General features: G+C 59.2%; 1 protein-coding gene across 1 annotated transcript in view; it reads left to right on the top strand.

Moving 5' to 3' along the window:
• Positions 1-26,912, top strand: part of LOC111152816 (c-Maf inducing protein) — a 225,080-nt gene extending 198,168 nt beyond the window's left edge. The window contains exons 10-21 of the mRNA XM_022511473.1: positions 3,030-3,383; positions 11,795-11,860; positions 13,048-13,074; positions 13,368-13,416; positions 15,936-16,043; positions 17,795-17,911; positions 19,493-19,633; positions 20,273-20,320; positions 21,410-21,556; positions 22,421-22,526; positions 24,036-24,106; positions 26,732-26,912. Of these exons, the coding sequence (XP_022367181.1) occupies positions 3,030-3,383; positions 11,795-11,860; positions 13,048-13,074; positions 13,368-13,416; positions 15,936-16,043; positions 17,795-17,911; positions 19,493-19,633; positions 20,273-20,320; positions 21,410-21,556; positions 22,421-22,526; positions 24,036-24,106; positions 26,732-26,785 (1,288 nt within the window). The 3' untranslated portion in view covers positions 26,786-26,912. The remainder of the gene's footprint in view (positions 1-3,029; positions 3,384-11,794; positions 11,861-13,047; positions 13,075-13,367; positions 13,417-15,935; positions 16,044-17,794; positions 17,912-19,492; positions 19,634-20,272; positions 20,321-21,409; positions 21,557-22,420; positions 22,527-24,035; positions 24,107-26,731) is intronic.
• The last annotated feature ends 542 nt before the right edge of the window (positions 26,913-27,454 follow it).

Raw genomic sequence — 27,454 nt, forward strand, 5'->3', positions numbered from 1 at the left:
CGCCCCCCCCCCTTTGAGGCGGGGTGTAGCTGAAGGGCATGAGAGCAGCCTCTGCGTTTCTCGAAATGTTCCCATCTTGATGTAGGTCAGTGGTTCTCAGCTGGGAGCTGTTTGGAGCCCCACAAGTGTTTGGCACTGTCTGGGGTCACACAAGGAAAGTTCACGAAGCTGAACTTGGTTGTCCCGGGTGTGCTAGAGCCCTGTTGCATTTGGAAGCACGTCCCTTCCCAACTCCATAGTCCATGATGGCACCTTAATAGTTTGGGTTCGGTTGTGGTGGCGTATTCTCACCAAGGACACTGGCAAACGCTGCGGCTGGGGCTGTTTTTCTGGCAAGTTCTTGTTGTGTCAGCATAACACTCCTTATATCTTTAAAAAAAAAAACGGGGGGTGCCCAGGCCCCATCCACTGTAATTCTGATCTCATTGGGATGGCCCTGGCATTGTTTTTTGTTTTGTTTTGTTTTTGCTGTTGTTGTTTTTTTCATTTTAAACTTCCCAGGCAAATCAACTCTGTGGCCAGAGTTGAGAACTTCTGCTCCTGGGGGAGGTGAGGAAGGGATCCTTCAGAGAAGTGATATTTAAGTTGAGAGCTTAAGTTGGCCCTCAGTAAGGCAAGAGGCAGAATAAGATGATCCAGGAAGCGAAAACAGCACGTGCGAAGGCCCAGAAGTGCAGATGGGGCTGGCATTAGTCACCTTTTCCATCTCTGGTCCTTAAACACCTGCTTCGGAATCCCCAGGCCGCTGCAGACTGCTGGACACAGCATTTCCTGGATGGGCCCAGGAATTCTCCTTCTTTGCAGAGTGCACAGGCGATCTGCTCCTCGTTAGAGGCCACTGCAGGGAAGGAAGGGAGGGAAACAGTGTGACAGAGCAGAGAGGCAGATAGAGAAGCAAAGATGGAGTTGGGGAGGACAGCAGCCGTGCCCGGCCCGGGGGGACTCAAGCTTCCCTTGCTGAGCTGCTCCTGGGGATCGTGTTAAAATGCAGATTCCGATTCAGCAGGCCTGGGGTTTCCAGTCATGTTGGTGCCGCTGCTTGGGGACCACGCTGTGAGTGGTGCAGCTGGCCCTGTGCTCCAGCTGTGGAGCATTCATTCCGAGAGCCTGGGGCCGCCAGTCGGTTTACATAGACTACGACAGGACTTGAAGAGCTGTCAGTTTCCCGATGTCCCCCTGGCTGCTGCTACTTGGAGGAGGGACTGGAGGGGGCAAGCGTGACCTTGGGTGATTGCATGCAGGTTCCCAGGGCGGAGGCCTGGGAGGGCGAGAGCCACCCAGCCCCCTTGGAGCCCAGAGTAGTTTCCTGTTAGTTCCTCCAGGAAGTCACCGTAAGGGCTGCATGCTGGGGGACCTTTGCTGGGCTCAAGTCCATCCCACCCTGGTGGTCAGTCCCTGGAAGATAAACCCTGTGTCCTCCGGGACTGTCCACAGTGCTCTCGGTGAGTACATCATGTACTCGCAGAAGAGCAGACAGCTTGACCCAGGTTAGCCTAGCTCGCTGGAAAATCATCCGATCGGAGCCAAACAGCCTTGAAGATGCACTTCTAAATCCCAGCGAAGGCAAACGAAGGGCAATGAAGTGTTGAGTATTTGGGTAGCAACTTAGCTCTGAACCCACGGATAGTTACACTGCCCCCCTCTAGCCCCAGCCCAGACCACACACAGTTTTCCATCAGCTGTTGCATTCTCGGACCTTAGTTGATGGGTTTCGTTCTTCCCCAGCGAAGTCTGAAGTGTATTTGTTAAACATCTTTGGTGGGCTCGGCGGAGGCCTGGCTTGTGGCATGTGCTGGAGAAATTCGGGCCCTCCAGGTGCTTTGTATCCAAGATCTGTGCTCTACCCGGTCCTTGTGCACAAGGAGTGTGTGCGTGTCTTTGCAAGCACAGGGCACATGTGTGTGGCACGTTGAGGGCGGGGCTGGACGAGCAGCTGTTTGTGATCATGCTGTCGTGCTCGGAGTCTTGGAGCAGTGGGGACTCAACCTTGACTGCACACACGGGGAACCTGGAGAGTTACTGGTATCTGGACCCCAACCCAGAGATTCTGATTGAATTGGGCTTCGGATACTGGTATCCAGCCAGGGGTGGAAAACTCTAGTTTGGGGATAGAAGTGTGGAGGTAGCGAGTAGAAGACATCAGGGAAGACCTCGTGGAGGAGGAGGAGGACCTGCACGGGATTATATGGGATCTTGGAAGCCGCTGTGGTGGTGAGGAGCCAGGGCTTTGTAGTCAGAAACCTAGTTTCGAATCCCAGCCCCATCCACTTACAAGCCATGTTTGACCTCTGAGAATGTCTTTGCTCACTGGTAACATGGAGATGGTAAAACCAGCCGTCCAGAGAGGTCTCAGTCTCTGTGCGGTCTGTGGTATCCCTTCGTGCTGTGCCACCCAGGAGCACCAGGGAAGGAAGCCCATTTCTGGGGTTGCCTTCACTCTAATGAGCCTCCCACTGAGTGGGGAGGTTCTTTAACCAGCCTCAAGGCCCTGACAAGTCCTGCTGTGGAGAGGCCTAATTTCATTGTTTGACCCAGCATTTCCCACATAGATGTGACCTCACTGATGCCATACATCCGTTTTCTCAGTGAACACCTGTTAACGAGTATCGTTCTTCCAGGTGGTTGAAAATGCTGTACCTGGGGTTCAGCCAAGAGCAGGGCTGGACAGGAGGGAGACGCAGACTGCAGGAGGCTAGAATTCTGGGGTCTGGGATCCCTGGTGGAGAGCGGATGCTGAGCTTTCTCACCTGGCCAGGGATGGGGCAACAGAGGTGAGGCCGGGGCCTGCCCAGGGGGAGAGAAGGGCAGCAAGACTCCAGATGCAGCTGGAAGCCAAGGCACTTAGTAGGTCTCATAGACAGCCAGGGGAGGCCCTGCGGTGGAGGTGGCCGCAGAGGCCTCACAGGTAGCCCACGGCACCACCTCCGGGTTTGGGGAGGCCCTTGGCACGGGGGAGCCCGCAGCCCGTGTGATGGCTCGGGGCCGCATGTGGGTGGCTGTGCTCACACCGCTCTCCCCTCTCCTGCCAGCCGCGACAACTCCCCCAGCCTGAAGGAGATCCGGAACGGCTGCCAGCAGCCCTGCGACCGGAAGCCCACCTTACCTCTGCGCCTTCTGCACCCCAGCCCGGACCTGGTGTCTCAGGAAGCCACGCTGTCCGAGGCGCGGCTCAAGTCGGTGGTCGTGGCCTCCAGTGAGATCCACGTGGAGGTGGAGCACACCAGCACTGCCAAGCCGGCGCTGACGGCCAGCGCGGGCAACGACAGCGAGCCCAACCTCATCGACTGCCTCATGGTCAGCCCCGCCTGCAGCACCATGAGCATCGAGCTGGGCCCCCAGGCCGACCGCACCCTCGGCTGCTATGTGGAAATCCTCAAGCTGCTGTGAGTGTCCCCTTGGCGGGCCTGCCCCCAGTTGGGCGGGAGAGCGGGGCTCGGCGGGGCAGCGTGGGCATGCTCAGCGCGTGTGCACACGTGTGCAGGTGTGCGTAAACGCGATGGGCGCACAGGACGCAGATTCAGGACGTGAGGACACACATTTGGGGTGTGTATGTCTGTGGACGTAAGCTCTGTGCAGGATTGTGTGCGTGGGGATGTACAGAGGGCTGTGTGTGTTCATGTGTGTGCATAAGTGTGACCTAGATAGGTGTGTCCCTGAGGTTGAGAATGTGTAGGTGAGCGTCTGCCTCCAGCCACCGGGATGGCCGTGAGCCCGTGGTCCCCCAGGTGTGTCTGCGAGTGTATGAATGTCCTTACATTTGGCAGAGGGGCTCACTCTGGGTTTGGGAGTGCATGTGTGTGTTCAAGGGCTTTGGCTGTGTGTGGGTGTGACAACACAGGTGTGGTTGCCCGAGTGTGTGTGTGTCTGCATGTAGGAGGCTGCATGGATGTGGCTGTATGTGGGATTTTCTCTGTGGGTCTGTGTGTGTCTGGAGTGCCGCTTGCGTGTGTGTGCACACCAGTGTGCGCGTGTCTGTGCTCGTGCTGCTTCTGTGCTTGAGCAGCTGGGCGTGATCCCTCGGGGTGAGCGTTTGTGCATCAAGCTTGGAGCATGCGTGTGTGTCGCTGTGTGTGCCCGTGCACATATGCCTGTGAGCCAGCACATGACTGTGTGTACTTTGTGTGCATTTCGCATCAAGTCCCAGTGCCCTCGCTCCCAGCCTTGCCCGGTGAGCAGGGACAGAGTGGGGCGTGCAGAAAAGCTCTGAGGAGACAAGGGACCCGGGTTGGCTGTGCTTGGTGCCTCCCTGCGCTCGGGGCTTCGGGCCCATGCGCCCACCACCCCCCGAGCCTCAGTTGTGTGCATCTTGAATGGAGGGATCTTAATTATTTGGCTCTCGGGGGTCCTTCCAGTTGTACTTACTCACACTTGAACCACCCGGACCCGTCTTAAACTCACATGTACCTGGTTCCTGGAGGCACCGACGAAGGGACCCCCTTGGTCTGGAGACCCCAGCAGATGCCTCCTGTCCCCACTCCCACAAGTCCTGTTCTTCAGACGGAGCTCTGCGCCGCCCTTGGGACCAAGTCTGGAACCCGGCTTTTCCAGGCGCAGTCAGTGGTGGCTGGTGGGCTCTTCAGAGGGATTGTGGGCATGACTGTGTGGTCATCTCCAACCAGTGCGAAAAGGTGCCTGTCTACTGACCGGGCACCAGGGCCCCTCGATCCAGGGGGGCACCTGGCTCCTGGGGCTGGTCAGTGTTGCTGGGCTGTTGCCAAGTCCGGGTTGTTGCCCAGCTCTGCCAGTTGGCTCTGCCTCTCTGGTGAACGTCGAGTCGCTGCCGAGCACACCCAGGGGCTGCAGGGTGGAGGCGCTGCGGTCCTGGCAGCAGAGGCCCGCGGGGGCACAGCCACATTAGCCAGAGGAATTCCAAATTCTGCTCAGAGGGCGTTGCTGAGAATGCATGTCAGTTTCTTTAAAGCCGGGGGCAGCCCCCGCTTTCTCCCGGGAGTGGTGATCAGCCCTCCCGGGGACAGGTCGGCCATCGCCCGCATCTCGCCTTGGCCCCCTTACTTCCTCCAGCTGTTCTCCATAAACACCTGGAACTCCCAGGCCTTCTGCTGGCTCGGGCCCGGACTCAGATTTCTCATTAAGCACTAAGGATTTGCGTTTCATTATGCAGTTGACACACATTTTTTCCCCTTCTTCATAAACATGCTCACAAATGCGGATTCTCTTCCCCCCGTCTGGATGCAGTCCTAGCTGCTTTCCAGAGGAGCACCTCACCCCTGCCCGGGGCTCTCCACAAAGCAGGTTTATATCTGTGGAAGCCTTTTGCACCTTGGGGTCAGGGGGAGGCTCTGCACAATTCAGACCTGAGACGTTTTGCCAGAGCCTGCTGCCTGTTTGTGGCGATGGCCCGCTTGAGGCCCTCAGACATAGTGACCCCCACACCCCAGCTGCTCCAAAGGATGGTGCTTCAGAAGAAGCAACAGATTCAGAGTCAGACTGCCGGGTCCTGGGCTGTGGAGGCAGGGGCTGGCTTGTGGCCTTGAGTGAGTTCCTTGGTCCTCTCTGAGCCACGGCTGCCTCCAGGCACGAGCGTAAGATGGACATTCCCTGGGCACTCGGGCAGCGCAGACGCCTCGAAGGCACAGACACCAGGCAAGTGGGAGTTACTACACTTGCTGATTACAACGGTGTTTCCTCTATTTTAAGATACCGTTGGGAGTGAAATCCCCCTCGATTTAACAGCAGCGCTTTGAGAGGACAAAAGCCCCAATATGGCATTCCGTGCACACCCGGATCACAAGAAGCGTGTGTTGTCTGTGAATTGAGGACGTGTGGCCACCTCACTTAGCCTGCTGTATAACTGTGGGCAGTGTTCTTGGCTCCTGGGCCTCAGTTTTCTTGTCTGTACAATGGGTGTCATGACATAGGGCCTTTCTCACCATAGGGCACTCTCACCCGCTGGAACACTTGCCAGTGAGTGTTATGTGTAAAAAGGAAAGAACAGAGGATCTAATACAGAACGGGAGGGAGCTCTTAACAGAGCTTTGTGGGGGCCAAAGAAGCCCCACTTAGAGCAGGCACTGCTACTCCCCGAGAGTGTGGGCAGCCCAGCCCATAGCCCCCGATTAGTTGCCTTCCCACAGGAAGGCCTGTGCATCACTGGAATCTGACACCCTTGAAAAGTAACATAAGCCCCAGGAAGTTGCCCAGAGACCCTTAAAAAGGAAAACTCTTCCCAGCGCAGGCCAGCATCACTCTGTGAGGTCCAGGCTGGGTGGTACGATGGAAAGAATGTGGACTCAGAAACAAGACCGAGCGAGCAGGCTCGGATCTGTGGGGTTTTGGAGTCTACTTCTTAACCTGAGAGGCAAAGTGTGCCGCTCACACCTTTATTCTCTTTTATCAAACACTTGCCACACACATACACCGTGCCTGGTCCTGTGCCCAGTGAGAGGGGCCCGACTGCTCTCCCGCTCTTAGTCCCTCTGCATCTGAGCAGCGCCAACTAGGAAAACCGGTGACATCGCCTGCTTGGTGGGATGGAAGAAGGGAGGCTGCCGGCCCCTGGGAGGACACCGGCAAAGGGGACGGGCTTCTGTCCAGGAAGAGAAAAGAGCAGCCGTCATGAGCGAGCAGTGGTCACATCCCATCTTCTGACCAGCTCAAATCCGGCTACTTGATCTTTTGCAAACACCCACATTTTGAAAGAGGTCTTGTTGGGCTGGATGTGAGTTGGAGGACACCTCGTCCCTCAGGGGCCCTCGGGGAAGATGCAGACAAGACTTGGGGTCGTCCTAAAGACTGGGCAGTGTAAGTAGAATGTAGGAGGCGAGCGTCTGCGTCGCCCAGGACAGCACTGCTCAGTCAAGAACTGTTCCGGCCAGATGCTGCGCCGGTGAACACGGAGGCTTGGTGCCGGGAGCTGTGGGGATTGTTCAGGGGCTTGGAAACGCTCTCCGACTAGGAATGGCTGAAACAGATTTCAAAGGCTGAGAGTTGGAGAGGGAGGGTGGCTGGGCCGGAGGGACCAGGACAAGTCCCAGAGCATTGCTGGAGTCTGACACCCCCCCACCCCAGGGGCCACAGCATTGTGCCCTCTGGCTTGTGGCCTGAGAGGCCTGGGGTTCGGGTTGGGTGCTGGTGTGGGAGCAGCTGTCAGGGCCAGTGTGCTGGGGACTTGCGGCTTCTCAAGGCTCGCATGGCGCACCTGCCCTCTGGCCAGGGCGTCAGCTGCTGTTCTGTGGGTAGGATGCGCTTTCCCCCTGCCCCGACACCATGCAGAAGTTCTGGAAGTCAGTAGGAAACCAGGTGCTGGGAGGAAGCATCTTGTCCCCGGGACGGCTTAGACCCCTGGTTCAGGCAGCAGCTGTCACGTTGGCTCACGGTTCCACCGGGCGTACGTTGTGTGTCTGCCATGCCAAAGCAGCGGCTAGCTGCCCCAAGCCCTGGGAACCACCCTGTCCCCATTTCCTGTGTCCACCCCCTCACCTGCCCAGTTTGTCTCTGGTGTTACCTATGCCCATCACAGCAACAGAAAGGTGGTTCTCAGCCATCTGGCTTCTGAACCCCCCGTGGAGTGCAGTGTGAGGCTGAAGACCTGGGCCTTATGCTCACCGAATCTAGCTTGCCCCCGATTAGCTCTGTGACCTTGGGCAGCTTCCCTGACCTCATTGGGCAGTCGAGGGAGTTCTAGAGCCAGCTAGCTCCATTCATGGGAGGACTGCATGTCAGGTGGTGGACGCCTACAGCTCGTCAGAGGCCTTTGGGATACTCAGCGGAGTACTGAGTACTCAGGGGACCTTAGCTCCCTTTCCTCCATGAGCACAAGGAAGGCCTGGCCACCTTCTTCCCTGGAGCTGGGCGGGCAGGCCTCTCCCAGCCTCATCACCATCCTTCCTTCCTTCCCAGGCCAGCCTGGTCCAGCAGCCCTGTGGCTGGTGCTGCTCTCCACATGCTCGTGGCAGGTGTTCTGTTGGCCACGGGTGTCCCACACCCCGTCCCTTGGGCTTGGCTAGCCCCTGGGCACCCGCCCTCTGCCCAGCACACCAGTGCACCCCAGACTGGTCAGCCCCAGCTCCTGGTCAGCAGGGCCAGGAGCTAACTGCCAGCTTGAAGCTGGGCCCAGCTGAGGCAGGAAAGGAGGTCCACTGTCCTCTTCCACTTTGTGCCTGTGTCCCCCGCTCGCAGTCCTGTGTGAGCCGCCAAGAAGGAGGCTGAGCTCGAGGCCGGGGAGCCTGAGCTTAGCACCCGGGGAACGTAGGCGACCCGCGCTGTTCTACAGAATGGGTTCGTCGATGTCCCCTTCTGCTCAGGAGTGAACTCAGGCCAGGCCGTGCTGCTGTCCTGAAGGCCAGCAGATGCCTGTCACGGCCCCAGCTCCGTGCCCTCTGACAGCCACTGATGAGCGCTTTAAAGCCCCCTCAGAGTTTCCTGTACTTAATGGCATTTCTACACAGAATGTGTTTTGTTCTTTTAAAGCCAAGAGAAACTAGTAAGTGCCTTTTTCAACAGAGGGAAGTGGCCTCCTGGGCAGGTGGGAGCAGGAAACGTGACGTCATGCTGTTCAGTGAATAGGACCACAGACACAGGTTCCTGGGTTCCAGCCCCAGTTCCTCCTGGCTGTGTGACCCTGGGCCAGCACTTACCCTGAGAGTTTTCCCATCTGTAGAATGGGGATGGCCAGTGCGTCCAGCTCAGCAGGTTTCTCGGAGGGTCCAGGGGCGGATCCCCATGTGCGTTTGGAATAGCCTCTGCTCATAATGAGCTCTGTCTACTGAGTTCACTCCTGTTACTTCTAGATTTGCAGGAAACCATTTGCTGGAAAATTCTAGATTTGCTGGAGTCAGACAGATGAGGGCCGTTGTGGGGAGGGGTTAAAGGGAAGACAAGCTTGCCACAAAAATCAGTGACTCCCGCCCCCCAAAAAGCAGCCCACAGGTATGGGGTCACAAGGGGTCATCGTATCCTGATGTGCAGCCGACAGGCCTGTGGGCTCGCTGGGCCTGGCCACCTGGCACGCGGCTTCGGATCCTGGCTCCCCGCTTCCCAGCTGTCTGAACACAGGTGGGGCCTCAGTGTCACCTGTGAGGCAGGTATGATGCCCTCAAGTGCCAGTCCTGAGGCGTCCACGAGCAGGTTTGTGCCTAGGTGGCACCGTTAGGACCGAGGTCAGGCCCCCAGACACCTCTGGGAATTCTTTTCCACAGCGGGAGCTGGGTTCTGAAGGCTGCCACTTTCTCACTGGTGTGTCTGCGGGAAGGTAGGGCAGGAAAGAGCTGTCACCAGAGGGCTGTGTAAACGGTACCTTGTCGATGGGGGTGCCTTCTGGTTCCTGGGGATCAGAAGGTCTCGACTGTCTTTTGGTGTAAAGTAAAGATATGTGGCCTGTAAACAGATAACAATTTGGGAGGACCATGAGGGACACATGTCGAGAAAGCTCCTCAGGCCAGGGGGGCAGAGGAGCACCCCCAGATGGTGGTTAGAAGCTTGAGAAACACCAGATCCTAAGTGGAAAAGAGACCCAGGACCACAGGCCCCTAATTCGGGTTTGGATCCTTTCCCTGCCCAGGCCAGTCCAGGCCCATCGGGCCCCTCCTGTGGGCAACGCCAGGTATCAGTAGAGGTCCGACTGTAGCCCCCCTACCCCCAAACAGAGACCCTTGGAATGAAGGGTTCAGATACCCACTTCTGCCAGAACCCAGCCTCCTGCCCAAATCAAGACAAGATCCAGGTCAGACGGCACGCTTGAGTGTGCAGCTGAGGACACACGCTCTGCCACTTGTCAACATCCCCTTCCACTTGGGAGTGAGCACCAGGCCCTGTCAGCGTCTCTCGGACATGTGCTGGGGCCGCAGCTCAACAGGCCTCTTCTGGGAGCCAGCCCTCTGCCTGGCCCGGTGCCCAGTCCAACAGGTGCGGAGATAAGGTGCGGCGCCACCCGGGGGTGCTGCTGGCAGGGTGTGTACACGCCTGGGCACCCGGAAGTCTTTAGCGTAGGAAGGGCCGCTCCGGTGGCTTCCCTGCTGGGTAGGGTTAAAGCACTGGGACTGCAGAGGTACCTGGCTGGCGTCGGGCAGTCAGTGAGAACTGGCTACCTCTGGGTTTGCTTTCCAACACAATCCCCAAAACCAGAGCCACCAGGGAAACCAGGTCTGGGGCTGTACCCGGTATAGGCGCTGGGCGGGGCAAAAAGAGGTCACGGCCCCAGAAGCCCCCGAGGTCAAATTCAGAGGACTAGCTGGTGATTTGTACAAATAGGAAACATGGTGGGCCTCATTTTCCTCCTGCAGAACGGGTTGTGGGAATTCAGGGCCTCGTGGGGCATCTGGGAGTGTTAACAGGGGCACGTGTGAAGGTTCTAGTGCCTGGTCAAGGCCGTCTGTGCGCAGGCCGAGGCGCTGCCATGCCCCACGTGTTCCTGCCCTTGCCCCTCCCGGCTCCTCCTCGGGGGCAGTTGGCAGAAACTGTTCTGGGGGGCAGGATGGGGGCCCTGCCGATGGCACAGCAGCCTCCGGGAGCTGTCACTTCCCTTCCTGGGACCTCTTTCTGCGGCACAGCCCTGCGGCCACCTGGCCTGTAACAGACTCGCGGTGGTCAGTCCGCTCCCATGATCTCAGCGGCCCCGGCCTGCAGGAGGCTCAGCCCGGTGCAGCTCTCGTTGTCGTTCGTGCCAGTGTCCCTGTTCTCAAACGGTCTGTCCCAGGCCGGGGTGTGGGCAGGACCCTCTAGTGCCTGGTCCCGCCGGAGGCCTCCACGGCCGTCCATCAGAGCCGGTGAGAGTCAAGCCTGGATTGGATTCCTCACCCGCCGCGGCTGTGGTAGCTTGCACAGTTGACTTCTCTGTGCCTCAGTTTCCCCATCTGTTGAGTGAAGCCGATCTTAGTTACTTCACTGTGAAGAGTAAGCGAACAGAGCCAAAGCCTGGGCGTCACGCGGCTCTGTCCCAGCTACTAGGTTGTTCCATTAGGATGATTCTCCCGTGGTTGTTACTGTCGTTCGCGGGAACTGTTTGGTTAAAACGCTGTTATCTGGACATAGGAGGAGAAGCATCTCATAAATAGGGCGGCTTGACCCAGGCTGCAAATAAGCGGCATGTAACTTATTTTTTATGAATCAGTCTATACATCTCCCCCTCTGTTCTGGGCGAAGATGAGAATCCCTCTGCATCCCCAGCATAAGCCTCCTCTACTAGGCAGCTCAGCTGGCTGCAGCAAAATTATACAGACCAGGTGGCTTTGGCAACAGAAGTTTATTTGCTGGCAGTTCTGGAAGCTGGGAGTGTGAAATCTGGGTGTGGGCGGGGTCGGTTTCCTCTGGGGCGTCTCTCCTGGGCTTGCGGTGAGCTGCCTTCTTCCCGGGTCCTCGCAGGGTCCTCTTCCTCTGTTAGTGCGTGCCCTGGTCTCCTTGCCGCATTGGGACGTAATCACGCTGGGTTAGGGTCCCCGCACCTCGTAGCCTACTTTTACCTTCATTGCATCTGTGTCTCTAAACACAGACACAGTCTAAGGTTCTGGGGGTAGGATTTCAACCCGCTGACTCAAAAGTCAGAAGGAGCAACAATCTGGTGACCTGGGTGCAGAGGTGGGGTGGGATGAAACCCCAGGGAGCTGGAGGGCGGGCCCCTTCAGTTGCCGTGAGGAAGCCTCAGGACGGGTTCTGCCCATCAGGCCCAGAAACACCAGCTGCTTGTGTCCCCAGCCCCCTGGAAGCAGGTGGCGGCTAGAGCAGAGTTGGTACTGTGGGCTTCTCTGCCAGACCCCGGCCCCCTTGGGGGCCCTCCATGGTAGCACATAGTAAACCTCTGCTTGTCCTGTCTGAACCTGACCGTCGCCCCCCTTTCTAGGTCCGACTACGACGACTGGAGGCCGTCCCTGGCAAGCTTGCTTCAGCCCATTCCGTTCCCCAAAGAGTAAGTCCCGCACCGGCGTCTGACCCCCGGGAACACCGTGGACAGCGGTGGGAGAGGGAGGTCTTCCGCTGTGGGACCCCCAGGGAGGCGCCGCCAGCCCTGACTCCAAGAAGTGGGGAGATGACCTCACCCCAGCATTACAAGGATTCAGTGAGCTAGGAAGGCAGGCAAAGCCCTCCCTGCCACGCCTTCACGCAGAGAAGTGAGCGACTTTGATCACGCCTCCCATGGGACCAGGACCGCCTGCCTGCTCTCTGAGCGACAGCCACAGTGAGATCGCAGGCCAACGCACACAGAATGACCGTCTGCGCCATCCCACCATACCCTGAACGCACTCTCACTGCACCCACCACCATTAGGAGCTCGTGTTCCACGGCCAGCTGGGCCAGGAATGGGCCCTCCGTCTCTCTCAATACTGAATTTACCGGAGGAAAATAGGGAGAAAACTGTGTGGCCGATGAGGGCCTGAGGAGAAGGCTTTGTCTGAGTAACCAGGCCCCAAAATGCCTCCAGGCCTCTGTTTTGACAGATGTGGAGAAACCAGGCCTCAGGCCTCGGGAGGCAGCTCGGGGCTCCCCCAGGAGCCGATTAACGAGCCGGTGTTTATGAAATGCAGCTCTCCAAGGGGGACATTATACCCGGTAATTGCCCCATTTGCTGGCCTGGCCTCCCCCTGGGGCGCCCAGGACTCAAGACCGGAGACTTCCGACTCCGGAGAGCCACGGCTGTCTCCGAAGAGCAGCGGCGTCATTGGCCGCATTTGCTGTCCCCATGGCGCCGGGGACACACGTGACAGTGGGCCCATGATGCAATTCACTTGGAGAGTGGTCCCCGAACGCCCCCCGATGTACAGCAGTAATTAGCGCAGCCGTGCCTTCGCGGAGGAACAATTACCAGGCACACCTGGGTCACGGCCGATCCACTCAGTGCCGCTGCCGTCTGCAGGCGCGGGCCCCGGGGACCCGGGGGGCTCCGTCTAGTCCCCTCCCTACCATCTTTGCCTCATCAGAGGAGGCCTTTGTTGTGCGGTTTCAAGGAGGGACAAAATGTCCGTGTTTCATTGTCATCCTCCTCCGCATTCTTTGGATCGGACAAAGCCTCACCGTCCCCAGAGGACGATCTTCGGATCGTGGTGGGTTTCAAAAGCCCCCCCACTAACGGCAGTTTTCCCTCTCTTTCCGTTGCAGGGCTCTTGCACATGAGAAGTTCACCAAGTGAGTATTGGGACAACACCCTGGTTCCCTCCTTCTGGTGCAAGCGCCCTGTCTCCCGAGGCCATCCCCCGTGGCCAGCCCTCCTTCTGGCCCCTTCTCGGTCACGTGCATTCTGGAAGGCAGCTGTGGCTCCTCTTGGAAGCCCTGCACCACCTGTCCAGGCGCGTCCGGGCGTTTCCTGACCCCGGCCAGCTCTGCTAGGTTCCCCGGCCCAGCCCTCTCCTCAGCCCCCACCGTGGTCCACGCAAGCCGGGACCCTCGGAATGACTCTTCCGCTGCCCTGTCTCTTTCAGGGAACTCAAGTACGTGATCCAGAGGTTTGCAGAAGACCCACGACAAGAGGTGAGGCCTCCCTCACGCCCTCAAAGGCACCCTGTCGGGGCTATGGCAGGACGCCTGTGGGCCTCTGCAAGCCTTCTGTAGCCTTCTGTCAGGGCCTCCTTGTCTCCCACAGGCATTCAGAACAGTTGACAAAGGCTCCTTGCCTTGTGCATGAACACAGCCACCCCCTTGTGATGGGGGAGCCCGGCCCGTGATGTCAGTCCTTCCCTAGAAACTCAGGCTAGCTAGGGGTGGTTGCCCACCAACGGGCTGTTTCTTATGGGGGCACAGGCCTTGTCTTAGGGCCAGGCTGGCCAGGGGTTCCCAGCCCGCTCCAGGATAGCGGCGGATCCTCTGTAGGCCACCGTTCTGAGAGTCAGCAAGCTGGGAAAGGCATCGGAGCGGGGATCTGAGCCGGCTTTCCTTTCCCGAGCATGGCGGAGGCCTCCCAGAGGGGCCACTGTGTCCCTCCAGTATCTGGGCTTCAGGGAGAGCTCAGCTTCCCCGCCGAAGGCTGTGTGAACAGGGACTCGGGTGGCCTGGCATCCTCCGTCCGCTATATCCGCAGATGACAGCTGGTCTTGCTTTGGTGCTCACCGTGTGTTAGACACGCGCGTTTTCTCCTTGAATCCCCCCAACAAGCACGAGTAGGTCCTGTCATCACATCACCCCCATTTACGTCGGAAGTACTCTCCTCTTAGAGTGGAGAAACCTGAAACTGTGGGACCTCCCCACGTCACACAGCTGGTACCTGGCCCAGGCAGGATCCAAACCCAGGGAGTGAGGCTCCGGAGCCAGTTGAGTGCCCAGCTCTGCAGCGGACACACGGGGCCAGACAGGGCTGCGGGAATGAGCTGGTTGCTGGCCTTGCCCCGTGGAGCTCGCAGCCCCCTTCTCCGCAGGCACGGGTCCTGGGATGTGAGGGGATCTGGCCTCCAGATGGGGACAGACCAGGACACATGTGCCCCCAGCAAAGCGGGAGGTTAAGGATGAGCAGAGGAGGGAATGATTTCTTCTCCTTGGTGGAGCCAGAATATCCTCTCCTCAGGCCCCATGGTAAAACCGTTCTAGAAGGACCAGGTTCTAAAACACCTTGATTCTAAACCCTGATTTCCAAGGTGGTCCTCAGGTGCAGTGGGAAAAAGCAAAAATGGCCAATAGGGAGTTCCTAAGTGGCCGGATACAGTGCTGGTCTAAACCGTCCTTCCTTCACTGTGTGTGAAGACGGATTCTCCGAATTCCCCTGGAAAGTGAGCCTCTAGTTCAAACACAGACTTTGAAGCTGAAGAATAAAAGTGGTCCCAGCTGCTTCCCAGAGCGGAGAGGCAGAGCCAGGTGCTGGCAGGGAGCGTTCCAAGAGCTCGGTGCCATCCGCAAGGCCCCAGGGGACTGGTGAGCAAGGGGCCAGGTTTGCTGGGGTTGCCCTGTCCCTAGCACGCCCCTCACCAGGCCTTGCTCCAGGCTCCCGTGTGCCTCTCCCTTTGCTTCTCTTTCTCCTCCTCGAGTGCCCTCCCAACGTCTCCCTCCGGAAGAAGCCACAGTTACAAGTCGTTTGTATTTGCTAAATAGAGTTCCCTACTCTTGATTCCTTATTTCTTTGAAGCAGACAAATTAACATTTGATATTCTTCCAACTCCAAGGGAAAAATCAAAGCCCCACCGCCTCCTTTTCTGTTTACTTGTGTGTGGGTTGGGATCAGCTACGTGTCTGCGAGTGAGTGGCTTTTGGCAGCAAATTGTCCTTCAGTCCTGAAGGAAATGATGGGACACATCTCTCAGCTCTCTTCCGAGGACAGGGAGGAGGGAAAGAAACAAAGGCCTTTGTCTCTCTCTCTCCCTCTCTCTCTGCAGTGATAGGAGGGGCCAGGGTGGATGTGGAATTCCTTCCAGACACACGCACGCACATGTGTTTGCACACTTGTGCACATGTGCCCACCCACACACTGACACGCGGAACTCTGGGAAGGCAGTTGAGACCCACAGAGAGAGCCGTGCTTGTGCATGAAACTGTCCCACCCGGGACCGAGAGCCTTCCAGGGAGAGGCACAGACTCGGAAGGAGGTGCAGAGCTCCAGCGGAGGAGAGGCAGTGGGTGCCCTGAGAGCGAGCAGGACAGAGGATGGAAGGGAGCTGAGGGCAGAAAGCCAGAGAGAGGATTTAGAGGTGCAGAGGGAGAAGGGAGAAAAAAGAGCTCCCCCCCCCCCGAGAAGGGCAGAGGAGGAGAGGGGATGAGTCTGAGCGGTTGCTTCGAGCCTCTCTACCCCCTTATTTGGCCTCAGACTTGCTTGTGTTCAGGACGACTAACCAAGCCAGGCCTGGCCCTTCTTCCGTCGGTGCTGAAGGTGTATTTCTGGAGTTCCCCAGTGTGTGGATACCACACTTTTCCCCAAAAGGCCTTCCATGGTATTTAGTAGGAGGTGGGAGTCGCTGGGCTAGAAGTGAAACAGGTTTCTTTACTTTGGGACTTGTCCGAGCCTTTACCGTTGACCTGTCTCCCTTGGGCCCTCGGGGGCTGACCGCTGTGCCCCTCGTCTGCCACAGGTGCACTCGTGCCTGCTGAGCGTGCGGGCCGGCAAAGACGGCTGGTTTCAGCTCTACAGCCCCGGAGGGGTGGCCTGCGACGATGACGGGGAGCTCTTCGCCAGCATGGTATGTGGGGCGGGACCCCTCACTGGGCGCGGCGGGCAGGCCCTGGGTTTGCCTCTGCTGGCGAGGTGGGAGCTGCCCCAATCCAGTGGTGGTGGCCAGCCTGGGAATTTCCAGTCTGCGTCGAAGCTGAAGATGTAATAAGGTGACGGCCACAGGTGTCACGTGCTGTCTCTCACCTGAGCAGGCGCCCAGCCAAGGGCTTGAAACTCCTGCTCTCATACAGTCCCACTCAGCTCCGTGAGGAGGTGACACTCACTGTGACTGCACCTTGAAGACAAGGTGCTGAAGCCTGAGGCGCTCCCCGCCCAAGCTCCCAGCATCCTCAGGCCAGCTCAGCATGGGCCCCTGAGGGCTTGGTGTGCACCGGGGTTCCAGAAGGCACTGCAGCCGCACGGGCTCTGCCGACAGAGGCCAAGGTCAGGATGGTCGTCTCACCTTGGAGAGGAGTGACCTGGGGTCACCAAACCAGTAACTGCACCCCCGGTGACTTCCAGTACTTTCCTTGGGCCGGACAGCTCATGTGCACTGTTTCTTCATCGTCAGCCTTTCCTCCTAAGCACGTCTATGCTGAAGCAGACCGGGGAGTGCGGTGGCCTGCCTGAGGTCACACAGGCCTCCGGCCCCCACGTCCCTCCTTGACCCAAGCCCACGCTGTCTAGAGCCTTGTTGCAGACGCGGGCGCCCGGCCAGGGCCTAGCACTCGAGCTGCTGTGGTTGGTCGTGTCTGTCTGCCGGGCCACCCGTCCGGCGGACCAGCCGCTCACGAAGCTCTGCAGTGACGGCAGACCCCGCGCTGCCTCTGGAGCCTTTCCTGAAAGGGACTTAATTTTTAGATCCCCTTACGCACGGGCCCTCCACTCCTCACCTGTGGCCCGACAGGCCCCTCTCGAGTGCCCTGTGCATCCCTGGCCTCTGCCTGCCTGCACCCCCCACCTCTCACGAGGGCTCCCTTGATGTCACAGCGTCACCGTGGCAACAGCCAGCGGTCCCCCACCCCTCGGTGCGGGGACTCAGTGTGCAAGAGAAGTTGGGGAGCTGGCAGCTTCCCCGCCCGAGAGATTGCGTCTGTGTGCCAGAGTTGTTAACGATGGAGCAGAAAAAATATACATGGAAAGGGAAGCAGACAGCCCCTGGGATGGCAGTGCCTCGTTTCCATGGCGACGCAGGGCGCGGAGAGGTCCTTGATTAGGCTGCCGTTTCCAACCATGGAAGGGCATTTGCTATCGCACGAAGTCTGGGGAGAGAGCACACGAAGTGTTTGGGCCCCCAGCCCCGGTGGTTGGGATCCCCTGCCCTCGGGCGGTCACTCAGCACCCCTTGGAGCTCCCAGAGGGTTTGGGAAGGGGGAGGCGGAGCTCCCTGCCTTTCTCTGTCCTGCATGTGATGGCAGTGTACCCCCAAATGCTAACCCCTGTCCCCCACCCTGGCAGCCCCCAGCCTACTTCCTGCCCCCAAGGCTGACGCTCCAGGTGCCTCACATGCGTGGAATCCTACCGGACTTGTCCTTTGTGACCGACTTACTCAGCCCCGGGTCGTTGGGGTTCATCCGTGTTGGAGCATGTGTTTGGGGGGGGGTCTTCTGAATCCCCCTGCAGGGGGAGGGGTCTGATGATCATTTCAGATCTAGTGTCCGTGCAGGAGGTGGGCGGGCCTTCTGGTTTTGGAATCCTCCTGGCACCCCGGAAGCAGGCATCTCAGGCCACAGCACCTTGGTGGCCCCTCCTTGTCACACAGGCTGTCTCTCCTCACAGGTGCACATCCTCATGGGCTCCTGTTACAAGACCAAAAAATTCCTGCTCTCCCTGGCGGAAAACAAGCTGGGCCCCTGCATGCTCCTGGCGCTGAGGGGGAACCAGACCATGGTGGAGGTAAGGAGCCGGCCTGCGCCCCCGGCACGGTGCCGTCCCATCTGGGCCTTGGGCCTTGTGGACCGAGTGCCTTGCAGGGGCCCGGAGCTAGGGCAGCTGGGAGCACAGCGGCCGATGAGGCAGGGGTAGCCGTGGCCCGCGCTGAGCCTCGCAGGAGCGTGCGGCCTCCCTCACACGACTTACCCTCTCGCTTGCTCTCCTTATCGACCCTGTTGACCTTATTGGCCTGAGGGATCAGCGGAGGTTTCTGTCCCGCTTTTCTGTTGCTGTAACAGACCAGCCCAGCGGGGCTTCAAACGATGATGCTCATGTGTTTGGCTCACGGGTCTTGGGGTTACCGGGCTCAGCGGACAGGCTCCTGCTCTGGTCTCTGGTGAGCAGGCCAGAGCACCTGGGACTCCAGGCCCCTCTCCACACCACAGCCTTCCCACTCACCAGGGAGCACGCCCCTGGCCCAGTCCCTCTCTGTCTCCTCCCGAAGTCCCCAGGAGCCCGAGGCCCCCAGAGCCGCTGTCCCAGGGCAGACAGGCAGACGCCATATCGTCTTCCTCACGCACCTCCTGCGTCAGCCAGTGTCACTGGGCCACGTTCTTCCCAGGACAAGCGCCAGCCTGTAGTCAAGGGCTGTGGCTGAGAACACCGCTTAGCGGGAAGAACATCCCAAGAATTTGAGCCCCAGAGCTGCTTCCCTGCCAGTGAGCCTTGTGGTGAGATGTGGGGGCAAGGAGTTCCCAAGAAGGCGGGAGCAGAGTGTCCAGGCCAGGCCCTACGGCAGGAGGAGGTGTGGTGTGAGAACAGGGAGGAGACCAGCATGGCTGAGTCGAGGGCAGACGATCAGGGATTCGGGTGGATGTGCCCAGAGAGCCTACGAGGCACTAAGTGGCCCTGGAGGTTCGTCCCCGTGCTTGTGCAGGAGACCTGCAGGGACAGGGGGAGCCAGGAGGCAGGTGAGCCATGCTATGAAGACCTGGGCCAGGTGGGCTCTCCTTGGAAGGGGTGGAGTCATGGGAAGGGGAATCTGGAGGCAGGGCTGCTTGCATGTGAGGCCCAGGCCCCTGGGAAGGAGGGCTGGCAGCAGAGTGACCTGTGCAGTCACCTGAAGCTCCAGGAGGCGGGATGTGCCCGGTGTCTCCCCGCCCCACAACTCAGTGACCATGTCTTGAGCACCAACCGTGGGGTAGGCAAAGGGGGGCGGGGGAGACTAGGGATGGAAAGAGGTATCCTGTCTTTTGGGCTCTCTACCAACCCTTCAGGGCCTAGCGTGCATCCTTTCTTTGTGCGTTTGCCGAGGGCCTGCTCTGTGCTCAGCTGGGTGTGTGCGAATGTTTCCATTGTATGGATGGGAAGCTGTGGCTGGTGATTTGCCCAGTATCACACAGCCAGAAATGCAGAGAGGGGAGAGCATGGTTGCTCGTTTTTAGGATAATATTTTGGGGAGCGTAGAGCACGCAGAGCTTATCCGTCAGGCCCCTGTCCCCCGGTCTGTGGGGCTGCTGGGCCAGGCTGAGGGTTTGTGCCTGTAGAGGGCAGCCCTGCCCAGAGTCTCCGACAGGCTGTAAGGTGCCTCCCGCTCCCGGGCAGATCCTGTGCCTGATGCTGGAGTACAACATCATTGACAACAACGACACCCAGCTGCAGATCATCTCGACCCTGGAGAGCACGGGTGTGGGCAAGCGCATGTACGAGCAGCTATGTGACCGGCAGCGGGAGCTCAAGGAGCTGGTAAGGCCAGAGCCCGGCTCCGCGGCTCCAGAGCTGGGCCGGGCAGGGAACTCTGCTTGGGCACACCGGGGCGGAGCCCAGGACCACCGCACCTGCATGGGGCGCTGTCCCAGTGAGTCCTCCTCCAGGCCCAAGGAAGTCGGGACCATACGTGCCACGTCCTCACCCGCCGAGTCCTGCACGCCGGTCACTGTCGCCCTTCCTGTATGTCACCCGTGTCCCTCAGGCCCTTCTTGAAGGGGGCCAGGGCTGGACTTCAGAGTGGCAGCGAACTCATTCCGCTGGTCCCTGTAGCAGCTGTATTTGGTGGCTCATAGGGGAGGGTGTGTCAATATTCCAGCTCCCTCCGCGCAGACGGGACTACCTCTGACACCTGACCCAGAGGCCCCAGCGGTAGCTATATGCTAACACTCCCCTCCTGAAGCGGCTTCACTGTCTCCCTTCCCCTGCTGGTGTTTCTTGGCATCTCCTCTCTAATAAACCAACTGAGCCCCAACCTTGTCTCAGGGTCTGGCCCGAGACCAAGACCACCATGTTGCCTTCTACCGCCCTGAAATGAACCTGGCTGTGTGTGATGTCAGCGGGGACGGGGTGTGCCGGGGAAAGAATGGGTCGTAATCAGTCTGGTTTCTGTTGCAGCAAAGGAAAGGCGGGCCCACTAGGCTAACACTGCCCTCCAAGTCCACAGTGAGTTGGTTTCATTCTTCTGTGGGGCCGGGGGGAAGGAAGAAGGTGGTTAGGCCTCCCTGCTGGAGAGCAGCAGTGTCTGGTGGTGAACAAGGACAACGTAGTCCTTGACAGGCCACCTTTTCCAGGAGGGATTTGGGTTGCCGGAAGCCAAACATGGTAAAGATTATTGTTGAAACCGATGTTAATGTGTTACCAGTTAATAATAATAATAGCTAACATCCAAGGAGTATTTAGGTACCAGTACTGGGTTATGAGTTCATTTTATCACTGTAATAATACTATGAAGTTGGTGCCTCTTTTTACCCCCATTTACAAGTCTCCACGGATCTTAGTCCCATCTCTCCTGCTGCCCCACTGTCCTTGGCATAAGACTTCTACCTCATGGTTCAAAAAGGCTGCTCAAACTCTAGCCATCATGTCTGCATTCAGACCAGCAGAAGGAGGAAGAGCGAAGAAGAACATGCCCCTTCCCTTTAAGGGCTTTCCTGAAAGTTCTAGTGGACACATCTCCCCATGTACCATTGTCCAGGTTCAGCACGTGGCCACACCTGGCTGGGAGATTAGGGCAGCTGTGTGACCACTAAAACTCAAGGATTCCGTCACTAAGGTGGAAGGGAGAATGGCTGTTACTTTCGGTGACCTCGTGGTCTAGTACTCACACATGCACGGATCTACACAGGCCTCAGAGTTAGGGGGGGACCTCGGTGATCGCAGGTGGGAGATGGGCTGAGCTGCTGCAGGGGAGGGTGAGTTAGCCAGGCGCACATGGACGCACGCACACACATGGGAGGGACGTGGCCTCAGAACACCCCAGTTGGTGATTCAGGCTGTGAGTCACGGCGCTGGAAGCTTCCTCCCTCCCCCCACGGGGACATTGAAGCAGCCCTTCCCTCCCCGACAGCCCCCTCGGTCCAAACACCCCCCCCACTGAGCCACGGTGTCACCCCACCTCCTGGGGATTTGTTGCCCCCAGTTATAGCTTTCTGCGGGGCCGGGGAGAGGAGGCGGGGAGAGGGGTACGATGGGGTCTCAGCTGCTGGCAGCCCGAGGCCTTTCCCGACACCCCACCTGCCCGTGTGTTTGCAGGACGCCGACTTGGCTCGTTTGCTGAGCTCCGGCTCTTTCGGGAACCTGGAGAACCTCAGTCTGGCCTTCACCAACGTAACCAGTGCCTGCGCGGAGCACCTCATCAAACTGCCTTCTCTCAAGCAGCTCAACCTGTGGTCCACTCAGGTGCGCCGCCTGCCTGCTCCCTGCTCCGCGCTCCCTCCCGCCCCTGCACCTGCCTTCCTGCCCCCAGGCACCCCGACGCTGCACCTGCTCTACCCCTAACTCCCTGGCTGGCCTCTCTGGCCAGAGCCCATGGCCCCGTCTCTGGATTACCACAGCCCCTCCCTGCTCAGCACCCACTCCCGTGGCCAGAGGAGGTCTAGGATTTCAGGAAGCCCATTTTGCAGGTGGAGTTGCTGAGGCCCGGGGCAGGGATGTCCTGGGCAAAGTGTTAGAAGCCCTGTGAGGCAGGGCCGAGAGGTGGGCTGGTCTCACGCACCAGCCCGGGGAGCACGTGGCAGCCCGTGGGCCTCGTTGTAACGACAACCACAGCTCATAGCTGCTCGCTACCTGTCTCAGGATTGCTTGTGCTGTTGAGCCCCTCGTGTGGCAAGGCGTGTGGTCCCCACACCATCCCTGGGACGGGTAGGCACCCTCGTTTGACAGAAGAGAAACTGGGTGTTCCTGGCAGTCTGCTTTCCAGGCCCGTCCCACCCCATCCCACCGTCCTGCCCAGGGAAAAGCTGCTGGCCCCCGCTTGGAGCCGTAGCCACTGAGTTCCCAGCCCTCCCTGACAGAGCAGGAGTCCTGGGGAGGCCCTTGCCCAGCCCACATCCCACCAGCAGAAACTGGACTCGAACCCAAGTCAAGAGAAGCATTGTCTTTGGAGAGAAGCAAGGGCAGCCCAGACCCCCCCGCCCCCTGGGGCTTGGAGGGTGGTGACTCCGTCCTCATCTGTCCACTGCTACCCCAGCCTCAAGGTCATTTCTCCAGGGGCCTGGGGGCGGCTGGTGGAGCGTCAGGGCTGAGAGGGTCTCTGCTCCACAGTTTGGAGACGCCGGCCTGCGGCTCCTGTCGGAACACCTCACCATGCTCCAGGTGCTGAACCTGTGTGAGACACCCGTCACCGACGCCGGCCTGCTGGCCCTCAGCTGTGAGTCCCGAGGGCGCGGCCGGGGTGGGCAGCCTCCGGCCGGCATGCATGCGAGGGAGCATTAGCACACCCCGGCTAAGCACGGACTGCCCCGTGCACTGTGCCGGGTGCTGGGATATAGTCCTCCATCCCCCACGTGGTCACTGAGCACCTGCTGTGTGCCAGGCACTGTTCTAGGTGCTAAGAACAGCACAGCAGGGGAAACATCCCTGCCCTCAGGGAGCTTATATTCTAGAAGCAAAAGGGAAAATGAGTACCCGTGCCCTCCAGATACTTGCCCGAGGAAGCAGGTTCAAGGAAAGTGCTCTAGGACATCGCTGCCCAGCTGCCCTGACCAGTGGCGGTAGCCACCCGCTGCGGTTAGAGGCACAGATTCTCAGGTCCCGCCCCAGACCTGCTGATTCGATTTTAACAAGATGCCCAGGGGATTCCCTGCATTGTTCAAGTTTGAGAAACATTGCCCTGATAGAAAGGGTGCCTCGGTGGCCAAGCCGGTTAAGCGTCCAACTCTTGATTCTGGCTCGGATCCTGATCTCATGAGTGGTGGGATCAATGTCTGCATCGGGCTCTGCCCCCAGCAGGGAGTCTGCTTGGGCTTCTCTCCCTCTGCCCCTCCCCCCACTTGTACACGTTCACACTCAGGGAGCCCAGAAATGCTGATTCCCATACCCCAACCCTTATCTCCTAGACTAAACTCTTGGGTGCTGAGCCTGGGAATTTGCACTTCCCGTTTCTGACCTGCTGGTTAAGATCAGGGGCCCCGAGTCTTGGCTGGGAGGAATCGAGGAAGGCTTCCCAGGGAGGTGACTGGATCTGGGTGGAAAAGAGACATATGTAGGAAGTGGCTGAGGAGATGATATGCTGGGCAGTGGCCGTGGCTCCTGCGAGGTTGTTGGCAAATTCCATATGGCTTGGGAGGGGTGGGGACAGGAGGCAGGAGTAATGGAGGGCAGAAAATATGAGGTTTGAAGACATTTCTCTACAAATGTGCTCCTTGGATACTGTCATCGGAGCCCCCCAGTCACTGGACCGGTGCCCCCAGGAGTGGGGCAGAGCATCGCACCGCTGACGAGCGGCTCCTGACCAAACCGCAGTTTGAGACCCGCTTTCAAGAATTTGGGGCCTGGGACAGCCCTGCCGGAGAGTTTGCAGAGTTCCCCTGGGGGACGGGCCAGGCCTGGTCACTGCGGCTGATCTGCGGTGTGGCGGGCAGGCGCTGGGGACACTTGGGGTACAGGCAGTGGAGGGCGTGAGAGAGAGACCAGGAGGGAGAGAGGCTCAGAGAGCAGGGAGAGAGCATAGGCGCAGGCCAGCGCCCGCCTGAGACTGACCTTCTGTCCTGGTGGCCCCAGGCCACGCCCCTGCAACGCCACTCACCCCACCCCATTTGCTCATCAGGGGCCTGGGCCACTGCAGTCAGTCCCCTGGCTTGTCTGCCCCATCCCTGCAGCTGCCCTGGGCGGGAAGGTCTCACTGATTCCGTGATGGCATCTCTCTGTCCTTGTACAGCCATGAAGAGTCTCTGCAGCTTGAATATGAACAGCACCAAGCTCTCGGCGGATACCTACGAAGATCTAAAGGTACTTCCTCCCTCTCTCCCTCCCTCCTTCCTTCTCTCCTCTCCTCCCTCCATCCACCAGCATCTAGATACTGGTGCTTCGCCCTCATGAAGCTTATTCTCCGGCAGGAACGGCTCTTACTGCAGTAGATAAGGCAGTAAACAGAGTAAGGGCAGGTTGAAAGGAGTGATAACGAGGAGGCCAGCAGGCAGTGGGTCGGGTGGAAATAGGGAGGGCCTGTTTGGCATGTGATCATCAAGGATGGTCCCTTTGAAGTAGAGGCCACAGCAGCCGAGACCTAAAAGATAAGCCACAGATGCAAAGGGTGAGAGGAAAAGCAAGTGCAAAGGTCCTGAGACAGAAAGTGTTGGCATGAGCTGACTTTGTGGCTGATGTGAGTAGAGAGTGAGAGAGAACAGACTGGGGCCAGACTGAATAAGGCCTCATCAGTCACAGAAGAGCCCCGGATTTCATCCAAGTTCAGTAGGAAGCTTTCAGAGGCTCTAAACAGTGGAGTGAGTGATGCGTGTAAGCGCTTGTTCTGGCCGTTACCAGGAAAACGGATTTTTTTGTGTGGGGGCGGGAGGTAGAAACAGGAAGCACATCAGTGGGGCTGGTGCCGTCACACAGATAAGAGCTGGACTGGCAGCCTGCGCTAGGTTGGCAAGATAAAATTGGGGAAAGGAAAAAGGACCTGAGTGGGGAAAGGCAGGGCACATTTTGTTTGTAAAACAGGTCCTAGGGATTGGAGAAGCTGGGCCTTCAGCAGCCTCCTGCCCCCGTCCCAGTGGGCCTGGTCCCACCTGCCCCAGCAGGCCGTGAGCGGGAGCGGGCTGCAGGTAGCCAGTGCCAAGCACGGAAGGGCTGGGCCAGGTGGCCAGATGGTCCCGCCAGCCCACTGGCGCCTTCGCACGCAGGAAGCCACTCGGAGGGAATCCTCCCCAGCAGGGGAACCCCTCCAACCTCCCGCTCAGGCAGACCCATGGCCGCTGTCGCGCATCTACTGTGTACCAGGCCCACACTGGGGGCAGGGACTCCACAGTGCTTCTGGGTCCGTCCCTACACCCTGGGCGGAAGCTCAGTCCTGGCAGACGGATAAATAGTAACCCAGGCAGGACAGGGCTTGGGGACCAACAGGGAGGGCACGGGGGACAGCCAGCCCTGTTCAGTGGGACAGAAGGGCCTTCCCAAGAGGAGGGCTTAAGAAACGAGTTGGCCAGGCCGGCCAGAAGAGAGGGCTGTCCCAGGGGTCCTGAGGAGCGCGTGGAGAGGGGGTGGGGGTGGAGCGGCCTCAGTGCCTGCCCCCCCCCAACCTTGGTGAGGTCAGACCTCCCCCAGGGCTTGTCACAGGTGCAAACTCCAGGGCATCCTGCCCAGTCCAGATGGGCATTTTTGCCCCACTGCCAAGGATTGCTATGCCCCTGAAAGCTGGAGGAGCCCAGATCCAGACACCAAGCAGCACAAGGGCATATGCAGTTGGGGAAAAGTCACTTCCACATATTCAAGAGACACGTGGTGCCCACTTGAGGATACTGGCCGGTGACGCCCCAGCCTCAGTAATGCGGGAATCGGACCAGCCTGGGGGCGGCCCGCCTGCCTCTGGGGCCACCCAGATCGCTGCCCCCCCGCCCCCCGCACCACCCGTGCGGGAGAACCTGGAACCACTTCCTTGTGTTGCGGTCTCCTGATTTTGTGAGGTTGGCTTAAAGGTTTTTTTTTACAGTGCTGCACGGGTGACTGCAGGCCCCCAGTGTGTCACCTCTGCCTGGGCAGCAGGGGGCCGTGAATCGGGCCCCAGGACAGAAGCACCGAGGAGCTGTGCACTCGTGTGTACGCACGTGCGGTGCAAGGTCGCCCGGGCCGGGTACACATGGGAGAGGGAAGGCAGGAGTGCAGAGAGGAGAGCCATTAGCCCTCTCTGCGCAGGGCGGGCTTGTGGAGAAAAAGCCGCTGTTTATAAAGGAAGAGAGGAGCCGTGTCTGGGCAGCAGGGACGGAGCGCAGGAGGCGGCTCTGAGCCGTAGCAGGTGAACTAGTCTCGTCGGATCTGACCGAGTGTCCTGCGGGGGAGACCCTCCGCCGCCCCCCAGTACCGACCCTGACGGGGATCCCATGGTCCTGTGATCCTGCTCCGTTCGCCTGCCCGACTGCTGGTAGTGACGGGATGTAAACAGCACGACAAGGGAGAATGTTCCCCCGTCCCTGGAGCATACCGCTGTGTGTCGGGCAGGGCGGACTGTGTGTTCGCTGTTCCTGTCCTTAGCGCCATCCTGGGAGCGGAGGACTGGGTCCCATTCATTGCACAGATGACACCCGAGGCTCCTGGAGGCTGGGGGCACGGCCCCGGGTCCTTTGGGACCTGGGTAGAGTGGTAGAGCTGGGCTCATGCCCCAGGCTTCCCGCCTACTCCAGAGTCAGGGACGCATGGCCGGTCAGAGGAGGGGGCCATGGAATCCCCAGCAGCTGTCACCTGGGCCATACCCCCATGTATTGCGTTCTCCCCAAGGTCACCCAGCTCTGAGCTCCAGGGAGCACCCGCTGGCAAGGTGGGGAGGGCAAGGTGGGCCCCCCAGCCACTGAGGCAGGGGAGCCAGGCACCGCGGGGCCTGGTGCTGGAAGGGACCGGCTCCTTCTTGCCGCCCCACAGGCCAAGCTTCCCAATCTGAAGGAGGTGGACGTCCGCTACACGGAAGCCTGGTGAACCTCCCAGCTGCAACACACGACTCTTGACTAATAGCCGTAGAGCACCAGTCCTGGGGTCCTACCCCCAGCGTCCTGGCTGTGAGATAGATGGGGGAATCTTTCTGGGGGCGGAGGGCGGAGGGGGGAGGGGGTGGGGAGGGGGGCCGTGCGCACGCCCAGCCCCACCTAATTCTTTTAGCTTCATAATTGGAAACCTTGACCTGATCTAAAATGGACTTTGTAGCAACCAGAGGAGCATCAGCGGGTCGGGGGAGGGGGTGGGGTGGGCGTGGGGGGCTTGGGGAGGGGGGACCCTTTGTGGATTTTCTTTGCCTTTGTGTTTAATGCTGTGTGGGAGAAGTCAACCCTGATGCCACCATCACACGACCCCGATGGGCCTTGAGGGCTGAGGAAGGATGCTTTCTTCCTCAGAGGCTCGACCGAGAACTCAGCCCCCTGCCATTGGGACAAGAAAACCCAGACATGTCATCCTACCGTCCTGTGTCCTCGCCATTGCTATGCAAAGTGATTCTTGTTGTACATAAGATTTAAATAATGCGCCTATTTAAGAAATGTTGACAAATTGCAGGTCTGGGACCTGCCTCTTATTTATGAAGTCTTTGACCCTCCCTCCCTCCCTCCTGCCCTCCCACCCTGCCCGCCCCTGGCCTGTAGTACTGTACAAACC

This window comes from Enhydra lutris, unplaced genomic scaffold (genome assembly GCF_002288905.1).
Source record: "Enhydra lutris kenyoni isolate GAN:26980312 unplaced genomic scaffold, ASM228890v2 scaffoldscaffold30, whole genome shotgun sequence".
Taxonomy (NCBI): domain Eukaryota; kingdom Metazoa; phylum Chordata; class Mammalia; order Carnivora; family Mustelidae; genus Enhydra; species Enhydra lutris.